Source organism: Asterias rubens, chromosome 9, assembly GCF_902459465.1.
Source record: "Asterias rubens chromosome 9, eAstRub1.3, whole genome shotgun sequence".
Classification (NCBI taxonomy): Eukaryota; Metazoa; Echinodermata; class Asteroidea; order Forcipulatida; family Asteriidae; genus Asterias; species Asterias rubens.
Genome location: NC_047070.1, coordinates 3,502 through 15,953, shown reverse-complemented (window position 1 = coordinate 15,953; position 12,452 = coordinate 3,502). Strand labels below are relative to the sequence as shown.

Below are 12,452 nucleotides of genomic sequence, written 5' to 3'. Positions count from 1 at the left end.
ATATAAAGATATGAATCAAACTTAAATATTACAAAAAGAAATATATGTTAAGTTTTGGGGGATAAAAAAAATAATAATTTGGACGGAGATTCGAACTTGCAATTCTCAGATGTGTAGTCGCGACTGATGACCACTAGGCTTAGAAGGGCACGATGCAAAAACGGTGGGTTTTTACATGAGTGCATCAACAGAGGGGATTATGATCCGGCGAAATAATTCTCGTTTCATGATTTTGCGACCATTGTCACTAAATATGAACTGCTAACGCTTAGGGGCCTATAATTATTAAGTAGGGTTGAAATGTAGTATTAGATGCCTTTAGGGTTTTTTGATGACGACGCCGATCTCGTCAAAAACCCCTATCTAGTTACGCATGTTCGTTTTAACGAAAACCCATGCACAGAGTAATTGGTCTAGAACGCGGTTAGAAAAACAAGGACAAATTTAACGTATGTTTTAGCGAAAATCCTAAACCTCCGTACGTTGTGCGTGTACAGAGTAATGTGTCCAGAACGCGGGTAGGAAACAAAATAGTATAGACTCCTCTCAAGAAGTCAACAACTCATAGAGGTACATACTGTGTTGTATTACCAAAGAGAATATTTCACAATAACATGAAAGTGACTGCATCAAGTTTACAAATTAAAAATTCAAATGAAGACCACGTGGTTAATTAATTAAGAATTTTAAAACTTTTTTTGTTAGAGTAAAGCTTATGTTCTAAGCTTCAATTTGATATATGATTTGAGTATTTTATCCTCATACTTGAGAAGACGGGGCCTGAACAAAAACGCTATTGGGTTTTAGGCGGAAACAAAGAACAATAATAATAATAATAAAAATAATAAAAATCTCGACGAAAACAACACCTACAGCTTATAATAATAATAATAATTTATTTTTGATATAGCGTCTTACATAAAAAAAAATCTCAAAACGCTGTACAGTATTTTTTACGTACAAGAGATAAGCAAAATACAGCAAAAATACAGAACACAATAAGAACGATAAAAAACAAACAATGAGATACACCAATACGAGACAATCAACAAAATCACCCCACAGAAATGGCAATAAAACATGCAATAACTCAAAGAAAGCCCTTATGTCTTTAAAAAAATAAATGTTTTGAGATAAGTTTTAAAGATATCAAAGTTGGTGATAGTCCTCAAATGAATGGATAATTGATTCCAAAGAGTTGTAATATTGTGAAACATTGCTACATTTTACAACCCCGCTAAAATTAATCAAGGGACCCCAGTTAAATTGCTGTCGTGTGAATAACACTAATATAGACATCGTTAAATTATGTTGAGTATCAAAGAACATGTACTCACGACAAATGAAATAGATTTGTCTCTTGGTGTTTGTTCAGCTCATCTTGATTTTGGTCCAGTACAAATTGTAAGCTACAAGCCCTTCAATTTTGTGGATATCCCAAGCCCTGAAAATGTATACTTTGCCATGACCAGTGCAGTTTGTTGCCTGGTACATGGTAAAAAGTGGCAATGTCACATGTCACACGTAAACAAATGGTCTATACTGCTGTGCACATGGAGTTCATGAATGAATGAAAGGAAGCATAGGGACCATGATCGGTGCAACTCCAAAAATAAAGGACCATACAAACTTATTATTTTAGAGGGGTACCCGGGTTTCCATCACAACCTTACATGCAGTCATGTATAATATTCAACCCAATAATGACCTTTGTTTTGCGTGTTCATCATGTTTAAATGTAAACAAGTGTGCAATTTTTGTATTTTGTACAAGTTTTACTTAGTCCATTCAGTTTTTATCAAGTGTATCTAGATATATTATTTTAAACAACCATCAACTGTCCCTTCAACAAATGGAGTCTTGCTACATGTGCAATTATGGGTTTATCTATCAGTTATATTCAGTTTTATCTTGACCATTAATAATTTATGGGTCACCATTCATAGAAAAGGCACAATCAATACCTCTTCTGATAAAGGGGCCAGATCAGTTGTCCTATTCAACTCTATGAAGATGTTTACTTCGTCAAGAAGTAGGCCCACAACTAAGTAAATCCATGTCTTTGTTAATACTGTTCTTTCATGGATAAGCAGTGTATGTGATGAAGAGAATACCAGTACACTGTAACAACCAAGGGTTTGGAAGGTATCAAGGGCCAGTGAAGTCATGACTTGTAACTCATTTTTAAAGGATTTGGGTACTTGTAACAAACAAAACAATGTTCACAGATTTAAAATAAACTTACACCATTTGAAGATAATGATAGTAGAAAGCTTCCCTTAAAATATTAGTTGCTGAGGTGGTGTAGTTTTTGAGAAATGAGTAAAACAATGTCATGAAAATACGTTTTTACATGCTAAAATAACTATTTTTCTTGACATTGTTTTACTAATTTCTCAAAAACTACAGCACCTCAGCAAGTAATATTTTCAAGGAAGCTTTCTACTATCATTATCTTCAAACTGTGTAAGTTAGTGTAAATCTGTAGACATTGTGTTTTTTGTCCTACAAAAAGTACAGACCCTTTAACATGTTTAAGGCATTAAACACAGTTGGCAGGAACATCTCTGTTTACATGATAAAAATAAATAAATAAATTGTCAAAGTTTGTGTGAAATAGTACAAAATGAGTTTTGTATGAAGGACAGTAGGGATGTATCTTTTCACATGTCCTACATCTGTGTCATATGTTTTGCAAAAACACAAAACTTTGTTGAAGGCCATGACGTTAAAAAAACACATTGCAATCAAATTGTGTGAAGAACAGTTCACTTTCTGGTCTGAAAGGATTTGTTGTTTATTGACCGTTGTTCAATGGAAAAGCAGTCTTATCAAATACATGTCTTAGTAAATGTATGTGAGGGCCAAGAACACACTGACAAAATTGGGAAAACAAGTTTTCTAGACCAAATTGATAGTACATGACGAACAGTAATGCAACATTTGCCTGCTTGGAACATCACCATTTCACTGCTGCTACTGATAATTAAGACCCCCAAATTAAAAACTTAGCCAGTAGCAAAAGCACAAGGCCAAAATGTGAAATAGAATAGGCACGAAAGCCATTAAATTATGGGTTGTAAAACAAAATATACACCTAAGCAGCATGGATCAAAATTCATGCTGGACGGCAGGCACAAGGCCAGTAATTTTAGCTTCGTTTCCACCAAACCTTATTCCAAACAAGTCCGGCGGTACGAGGGAGTGATGCGTTGGTACCTTGCGGCACACCACAGTACAGCGCTTAGTTCGTTTACCACTGAACAGTCCGATACCTTAAAAACGAATTACATAGTGTTGAATTTGTACTAAGAACATCCAATTGCAACACCACAAATCCCCGAAAAGTCTTGTTTCCAAACTTCTTGCTCAGTTTGTTGACCAACAGTGATGAGCTCCTGACTACACTGAGCAAATTCAAGTGATTGGTTGATTTTGCCTGGTTACTGATGCATTCAATACACCCTGGGTACCATGCAAAATCAACTAATGGTTGACTATAGTGCCTCACTCACAACTTGCTCACTGCTGTCAAAATGTTTGGTCGATCTTTTATGGTTCTACAGCCCTTCAATGTTTCAGTTGCTATGATTTGACACAGCCTGACCTTGACCTTTTCTTTATACTAAAGCTACATGTACTTACATCTCTGCCTCTTCCTTGCATCAGTAGTACCCGCTTAGCTTGAAGTGCTTTGTGCATAGAAGTCTTTATAACATCAGAAGAACTGTATTCCGAACAATCACTATTTCGCCTTGCCAAATACAGGTTCTGTAGAGGCTGCCAAAATATAAATGCAAACAAGAGAACATAACAACTTCTCATCTTTATTATTTGATTGGTTGAACATTGAGACTAAACCATTTTATATGTTATATCGAGTATCCAAAGTACTCAAACAAGGCAAGGTTGTGTCATGTTGAAAATGTTGGTGTCCACTAAATGTAACTACATGAACTCGTCCATATTTGTTTAGAAGGTATTTAGATTGTTCAGAGTGCCCGGTCACCAAATGCAAGTGAAAACAGCAGCAGGCGAGTCAAAACAAAGGTTCCTTCACTAGCTTGCCAAAATTTGGTTGACTCCCTTGGCGGGGATAGGACAAAAAAAAGTTATGGGAAACCCCTGGAGTTTGGGCTGGGGTGGTTCAGTAGGCTCATTTTTGTGTGTGTTTAGGGTTAAAAATATTAAATGACAATGATCTATGTGTGAGATTACTTTTTTAAAGAACAAATATTTAAAGCATTTCATCAAGCATTGTCACATTATAATTACTCATATCATTCACTAACGTGTACATGTACTGTGTAGCTGTAGCTGTGCCTGATAAAATGGTCAGTAAAGATTTGACCTTTTTATATTCTGCGACAATGCACTCACATCATCACATATTTGATAGGTTTTTTTGTACCTTGACTGGTGCTCCATCTCTTTGAAGGACAGGTATTTTCTTCCGTACTTGTACCTCTGCTTCACTATTTGTACGACCAGTATCCATCTTAACATACATTGAATGTCTTCCAGTTGGTGGTCTCCCCTTCACACTGGTTGAAGTAGGATGCCTTCTTTGTACTTGAACCTGGTCATTGCCTCGTACATGAGAACGAAGACTTGGGATGGTGTTGTTGGTGTTCGGAGGTCGATACTGAGGTTGTATCATGATATCAACACTTTGAGATCTTTCTTTAAACATTGTTTGTTGCTGCTCTTGATTTGACCCAACCAAACCTTGCGTGCTATGAAAACCAATAGGATCAGGTCTGGCTCGAGGTGTCAACCGCCCAGATGCAGTGTTCAAAACAACAGAAGATGGTCTAGAGAGAGGGGTAAGACGTCCATTTAGATCCTTCAAGATAGGATCAGGTCTGGCCCGGGGTGTAAGGCGCCCTGCTGATGAACTTGTTTTGAAGCCATTTTGTGGAGAGTGTTCTGGTGATGATGTTGAAGAGATTGAGTAGGATGACTGGGATGTGTTTATTTCAGCTTGTACCACATGTCTATTTGGTAAACCCTCATGTAAACCCTGGCCTGCTGTTCTCTGATTGCGAATATGTCCAGCAACATCAACTATCATTACTCTCTCTCCATGACCATTGGCTTCGTTTTCTTTACCATTTCCAAACCCGCTGTCACTATTACTACTGTTGCTGTTTGATCTTCGCGGACCAACTGGATATGGAGACTGACCATAGAAGTCGGCAAAATGCAAGCTATCCCCATGCTCTCTGTGTAATTGGGCGATATAAGTCAGCAAGGGTCGAGATGATGTTGGGAACTGTTGACATGTATTGGTTGATGGATCATGAATACACTGGACATCAAACCTGGCAGCCATTTCAAGATGAACATTATGTGAACACAAGGAAGGATCCACAATGAAAACATGGCAGGAACTTCCAATTGGTTCATCATCACTATCAGCAGATTCCAAGTTGTCTTCTGGATTTTGTGAGGTAACAATTCCAAAGCACCGCTTGTCATCAGGACAAATACCTGAGAAAGTAATTCTTTCAGCTGGGTAAACAACTGCAACTTTGTGATTGGCATTGATGAGAGAAACACCTTTGTTTCTTATTTCCATCAGCATTAAGGAATGAATACGTTGCTCAAGGTGTAGACGTCTTACACAACCTCTTATAGCTTGAAGACTTGCCATTGGTAAATTTGCAGATGCCGGAATATCAATAGATCCAAGATATCCAACTACAGCATGCATCAACACTCCTTGTTCTCCACTTGAAGCTGACAATCTCCTTTGTTGAGCTCCAGACCTTGCTTGGGAACGAAGTGAAGGATACATAATATTGGACACTTCCACTGGAGTCAGAGGTCGTAACCCGGGGTCAGGAAGTTCACCTTCATCTTCTTCTTTTTCAGGATAAAAGCTAGAATGACTTTGTGCAGAGTATGGTCTACGTCTGTAATGTTTGTTTTCTGAATTACGTTTCACGTTCCTGGGTTTTTGAGCACCCCTGATTTGTTCAAACTCTTTCCCATTCCAGTATGTGTAATCGTGGTTGCTTGCACTGTTCTTAAGCATAACTGCAGCACGACCTGATTGATTGTATGGACTAAGGTGTCCTGGTGCAAACTTACTGGCAACATTGGCACCTACATTTGACTGCAATTGATGTTGCTTGTACATTATGGTCTGCTGATCTTCTCGGCTCAAATCAGTTTTAATTTTACTAGAAGGTGTCACACTTTTTGATCTCATATATCGGACTCTTGGAACTGGTACAAAGTCCTCTTCATCTGAAGATTCTGATTCCTGTATTTCAGCAACTGTAAGCCTCAGTACTCCCGAGGTAGATCCAATCAATTTAATAATCTGTTCATGACCTATGCGTGTGACATTCTCTCCATTTATAGCCATGACACAATCTCCAGCTTTCAATCCACAGGCATCGGAAGGGCTACCCGGTAAGATACAACTTAGAACACATGGATGTTGTCCAGTCATCGTGAAGCCATAACCATTTCGACCACGTCCAACTTCCACTGTTTTTAGGTTTGAAAACCTAGTCTCTTGTAATTTAGACTTACTACGCCTGTTGAGATGCATTGTGGCTTCTTGGTGTGTACCTTTAAGGAGAAAAAGATAACAGAACAATTAATTTTTTATATTTTGCAGGATATGGCACTACATTTACGTACGTATGTATTTCATACATTCCAAGTTTTGTGTCTGAACTCAACGTACACACAAATGTACTATTGTCCCCAACAAATCACTTGCTCTTTATTCCTTGGACTTTGTGTAGCTTAAAGACACTGGACACTATTGGTAATTGTCAAAGACCAGTCTTCCCACTTGCTGTATTCTCAACATGTATGCATGAAGTATCAAACCTGTGAAAATTTGAGCTCAATTGGTCGTCGAAGTTGCGAGATAACAATGAAAGAAAAAACACCCTTGTCACACGGAGTTGTGTGCTTTAAGATGCTTGATTTCATGACCTCAAGTCCTAAATCTGAGGTCTCGAAATCAAATTCGTGGAAAATTTTCACGGCCAAAACTGCCGTGCCTTTTTTCCCCGTTGTGCCCTTTTTTACCCAAGCCCAAGATTTTATTATTGACACAAACATTTGTTTTCGGCCGACTACTTACGGCCGACAATACTAATCCAGGGAACTCTATAGCAGTCATGGTATTCAACGTTACTAGCGCAACGGAGATTCCACTCCCGAGTCATCGCCTACGCTAGCGCTAACCTGCATCGCATATAATCCACACGCTCGTTTATCTGATGTCCCGATTTCACAAGGAACCAGTCTAACACAATCCATTGATCAACAGAGGGCGCTGTTGTTAAAATGCCCATATATGGTATCCTCCGTTTGTGAACGGATGAAATATTGTTGGGGAATGAAATGTTTACGAAGGAATTTGCCAAAATGAAGACGCAAAAAGAGCGTTTGGAGGAAGATGTAAAAGATGAATTTGAGAACTATGCCCCCAAATGCAAGAAAGTTAACTTACGATTATTTTTTTCTTCATAGAATTTTTTATTTTTTTATTTTTTATTTTTTTACTTTAATCATTTGGTTTCTTTATGAATAAGATATGATTTATCAATATCTTGAATAACATATGATTTATCAATATCTTATTCATAAAAAACTGTTCCATTGGGTTAACCACCCATAGGGAAACCTCTAGCCAATTTTTTAATTTACTTGTTTAATAAGGCTCATGACCCCTTTGATAACTTACTGGCCTTCGCGCCTTCTTTATTTTGAAACTTTTGGCCTTGGTGCCCTTTCTACTGGCCTTGGTGCCCTTCAAACATTGCCTATATCCAAGACCAAAGTGGCCTTGCCCTAAAAAAATTGTAATTCCAGGCCTGCACGATGAAGAGCAAGTGTCATTATAAAAAGGTTGGATAGACGTTTAAAAAAAAAACTTTTAAGTTTTTAATTGTGAAAAATGTTCCTGTTATCCTACTAAAAACCCATGACACCAGGATACGTCACTTCAGAGGGAGCTGTTTTTCACATCTACATGTATCAACAGCTCCCCATTACTCATTACACGTACATGTAAGTCCAAAGGTTTTATGGCAATAATTATTTTGAGTAGTTACCAATCCCATGCACTGCATTTAAGACATGGTGGCCATCTTGAAAAAAAATTAACAAACAATTTGAAAATAACCAATGACAAGGACCTTCCTCTCCAACTTTTTATCAAACAAAAAAAATAAAATAATTAAAAAATCACGATCTTGGCATGCCATAGAATCCCAAATAGCAACCACATCAAGTAATCTATGTAAATGTGTGACTGAAAGAGAGTGAAACTCAATCTAGCAGATGACAATTTCGTTTTGAATTTTCCAGGTTGGAAATTCGGATGTTGTTTCTTTGGCTCATTTGATTGTTGGCATATACAACAATGCACGTGACATACAAAACAAAATCATCATTTAATAAATATTTGTTTGAGCACAACCTACGACAAGTAACTTTATTCTCAGCATGATTAAGCCTGACGAAAATACAGACCGTGAGTAAACTGCAGAGCTTCTGTCACCAGTGGAGCTTGCACAGTCTTGCGGTAAACGGAAATCAAGGGGTACCGGTCAACTCAGTCTCAAGCCAACTCGGTCCCAGTCAACTCGAACCCAAGTAAACTTGGTCCCAGTCAACTCGAACCCAAGTAAACTCGGTCCCAAGTCAACTCGATCCCAAGTCAACTTGGTCCCAAGTCAACTCGGTCCTTTGACCAAAATATTTTGTTTGTACTGTTTCGTGTAAGTTACATGTACTTGATAATAGAGAGGTTTCGCAAGCATGCGGCAGCAGATACAGATACGGATATGATACCGTATCCGTTCACGCCAGTGTTGGATTTTGTTTCGCAAACTATAGTATTGAGTGCGCTCACATTCATCCTGAGTGTTTTTTCCCGACAAGCATGACCTTTACAGACACCGTGTTATGTGCACTGCATTTTAGCATTGTTTTGCTTGTAACTAACAATTTTCTATCTATATCAAGCACGGTACCAGTGAAATAAATTTCGTGGGAAATGTGTTTGGAAAAAAAGACAACTAAAAGTCTGCAAAGCAGTATACGTTTTAATGTGACGTGTATGAGTTCATGTATCCGCTGCTAACGTGTGTGCAAAATACGATGGTAGCGGATACACGTCACGTGAACACACAAACTGTCGACGTATCGGTTTCTGTATGTGTATCCGTACACTTGCGAAACCTCTCCTAATGTTTGTGTAAGTTAACTTACTTTTTGTTTTCAACCAACCTTTTTATTTTTTTAAAATTATTTTTATTTAAGGGTTGTTCTAAAACCCCCTCGGCCCCCACGACCCACGACCCCGTCGACCCTCGACTTTTGTGCGATCTTTTTTTCTGTACACTGAAATTGCCACAGTTCACAACCTCAGCCAATCACGCACACAATTTTGTATGCTGACGTCGACTACCATGCCTCGCACATCACAACAACACAGCGTACGAGACAGACCATACACATGTAGTATACACGAAGCAAATTTCGCGTGATTGGCTGCTGAGATCGGGCCTGTGGCAATTGTGATGTACAAATAAAAAACTGCGGTATTTCGATGTGTATCTCTTGGCCGATCCGAGATTATTATCCCAACTGGAAACCTGCGTATACCGCCCGATTATGGCCAACTCATTACGTGATGATCAGGCAGACCCATTTCCGGTCGATCGCTCCCGTCCGCGTTTTTTTTTTTTCCTAGGACGAACGTGGGCAATTTACATAAATGGGCGTAGTTAACTATACATTTTCCCATGCCATACGTACTACGACGTAATAATAGTTGTGGAAATTATACACTCAAGCATATTAAACATGTACACATACACGCATACACGTACACATGTTACATGTGTACACATGTTACATGTACAATGTACATGTATTAGTACCATGTACCATGAAAAACTGCGTATTTGTACATGTACAACTCTACCTTGTGTTCATCAAATGCGTCGCGCTTGCTTTCATTGCCAAGTCTTGATTGCCTGATAAAATACGTTTGGATATGGTTGGGAGGGAGAGGGAGGGCAATTATGAAAATAGACTGACGGTCATAATGAACGGTTGTGGTCACTAATGTTTTTTGATGAAATTTAAAAGTACACTGCATTACAAACAGCACTTATGCATCTGGAGCACACAAAATTATGCAACAAAAATAAAAAAAAATTCCACAGGTTTGTTATCTTAAATGCATGTTGGGATACATCAAGTGAAAAAACTGGTCCTCGACATTAATTACCAAATCAAGTAAAAATACTGGTCTTCGACAATAATTACCAAATGTGCCCAGTTTAAAAATAGACCATGGATGGTATATCTCCATGGTTAGACCATGGAGGAAGAAATAGGGGGTAGACTGGTTCATCACAACCTGTACACAATTGTGTGAAGCGATAGTTGAAGAAAAGCAGGTTGTGTGGTCCCCATTTATTTACCACAACTATTTTCATACCACATTGACATACCAACACCAGTGGCCCAAGGACCCTTGCGGTCATCACTAAAGCTTGTGCATGCGCGAGAGTGTTTTTCGGGCAAAAACACGCCCATTTTATGTTAATTGCCCACGTTCGTCCTAGGAAAAAAAATTATGCCTCACGTCCTGTGTACTATTCCTCCATGGTACTACCGTCCTTTCTCTATGGTACTACTAGTTACCCTAAGCGAAGCTCAAGGTTGTAGACCCGACCGACCAAATGCCCACACGGACGTGTTTTGGGTCCCCAATTGGTGTGCACGTGACGTGCGGAAGCGGAGAGTAAATACTCCCAATTCTGTGTGGCTGATGCAGATAAATATAACCGCAGTCTCAGACTTGAAATCAAGTCTAGTCGTGGAAGGAAGTTGCGTCGTGGATCACACACTGTGAATTCTAAATCGGGGACTTAATTCTTACTCGGCCGTAAAGCGACATTTTATGAATTCGGAATTGGGACATTCTTTGAACACGGGGCGGACGTCGAGGGGTCGTGGGGGGTCGAGGGGGTTTTAGAACAACGCTTTATTTAATTGGTCGGCCAAGTGTTTTGATTTTGTTATTACGATAAAAACGATTAACTGGAAAGTTTTGTCAATTATTATTTTTTAGTTCTCAGAAATTGTACTTTATATATTATTTATGTGTTTTCTGAAAAAATTTGTTGATAAAATAAACATCTGTAATCAAAGTGGATTCAATTGTTAATGTTTGTCAATTTTAATGGTAATTGTTGAGTGACAGCCAGACAAAAAAAACAATAATCTGGTTGAAAGCAGAGAAACATTTGAACTCATAATTTTTTTTTTTTTACACTTCATAACTTATTCGCCCAACACAATTATGGTAATATTTAAAAATAAACAAACACAAGTTGAATCTAGAAACAAATGGGACGCTCAAGGATCGTTATACCCTGAAGATCTGCACACTCATCTCAAAAAGTCAAAGGTCATTAGTTATCTTTTTTCCAATTCAAAGAACTTTCCGTCAACCATACGGACTGAGTTGACTTGGGATCGAGTTGACTTGGGATCGAGTTGACTTGGGACCGAGTTGACCTGGGACCGAGTTAACTTGGGACCGAGTTGACTGGGACCGAGTTGACCCATAACTAAGCGAATCAAGTTGTGGTTTGAAAACATTTGAGTGAGGGTTGCTAACATCGTCATAATAATGACTACACGTTATATTTTGTTAGTTCACTGTACAGTAACAGTTGGCAATATCTTTGGGGTATCTCGACTACATATCACTCAATTCAATAGAAACAACATTCATGTTATTCAGTTGTATTACATCATGGTGCTTTTATAGCTATAATACTGGTGGATGAGTACGGTGTTTAGGTGGTATTGCCATGGAGGTTCTTCCTCCATGGTGTTGATTGGATGGACAACAACATTCAAAATGAAACTCACTTACCAAAATGCCAGACAACAAGGCAGGTGTGCAACAACTTACACGGTTAATCAATCATGAGGTGAGACGTGTTGAAGAACTATCCACAAACAATGTTTAAAATCATCCTTCTTTTTACTACCTAAGGTAGATCACTGCTACTCACATTCTGTCCGTTTTTTGTACTTAAAAAACGACAAATCAGTTTGGTTGGCGATACACATTGCCACCCGTCGCAAATGGACATTATCGTCCATTATCATCCATGACATACACATACACTCTGAAATATTAAGTTTTTAATCGTGCACCAGCGCGCTGGTACCCGCGGCTTATTTTCAGTTTGCTGTTCCGTGACAACAGAGGGCGGGCTAACGGGTAGAATTTTTTTTACTGAACTGTACCAAAGATACTATAAAATCTTTGACTGTACGCGGTATAAAAATATTGCCACTAATAAAAAACTTGTTTGCAATGTTTTAACTTCATAATAATTATTATCAGGGCTCAATTTTTCAAAGCAATGAAATCCATCGAA

At 38.4% G+C, this 12,452-nt stretch overlaps 1 protein-coding gene across 2 annotated transcripts in view; it reads right to left on the bottom strand.

The window, feature by feature from the left end:
* Positions 1–12,172, bottom strand: part of LOC117295165 (regulator of G-protein signaling 12-like) — a 35,849-nt gene extending 23,677 nt beyond the window's left edge. For both annotated transcript variants that reach the window (XM_033777737.1, XM_033777738.1), the window contains exons 1-3: positions 11,939–12,172; positions 4,412–6,585; positions 3,646–3,780 (exon numbers count right to left, since the gene is read on the bottom strand). In XM_033777737.1, the coding sequence (XP_033633628.1) occupies positions 3,646–3,780; positions 4,412–6,565 (2,289 nt within the window). In that variant the 5' untranslated portion in view covers positions 6,566–6,585; positions 11,939–12,172. The remainder of the gene's footprint in view (positions 1–3,645; positions 3,781–4,411; positions 6,586–11,938) is intronic.
* Between the last annotated feature and the right edge of the window lie 280 nt (positions 12,173–12,452).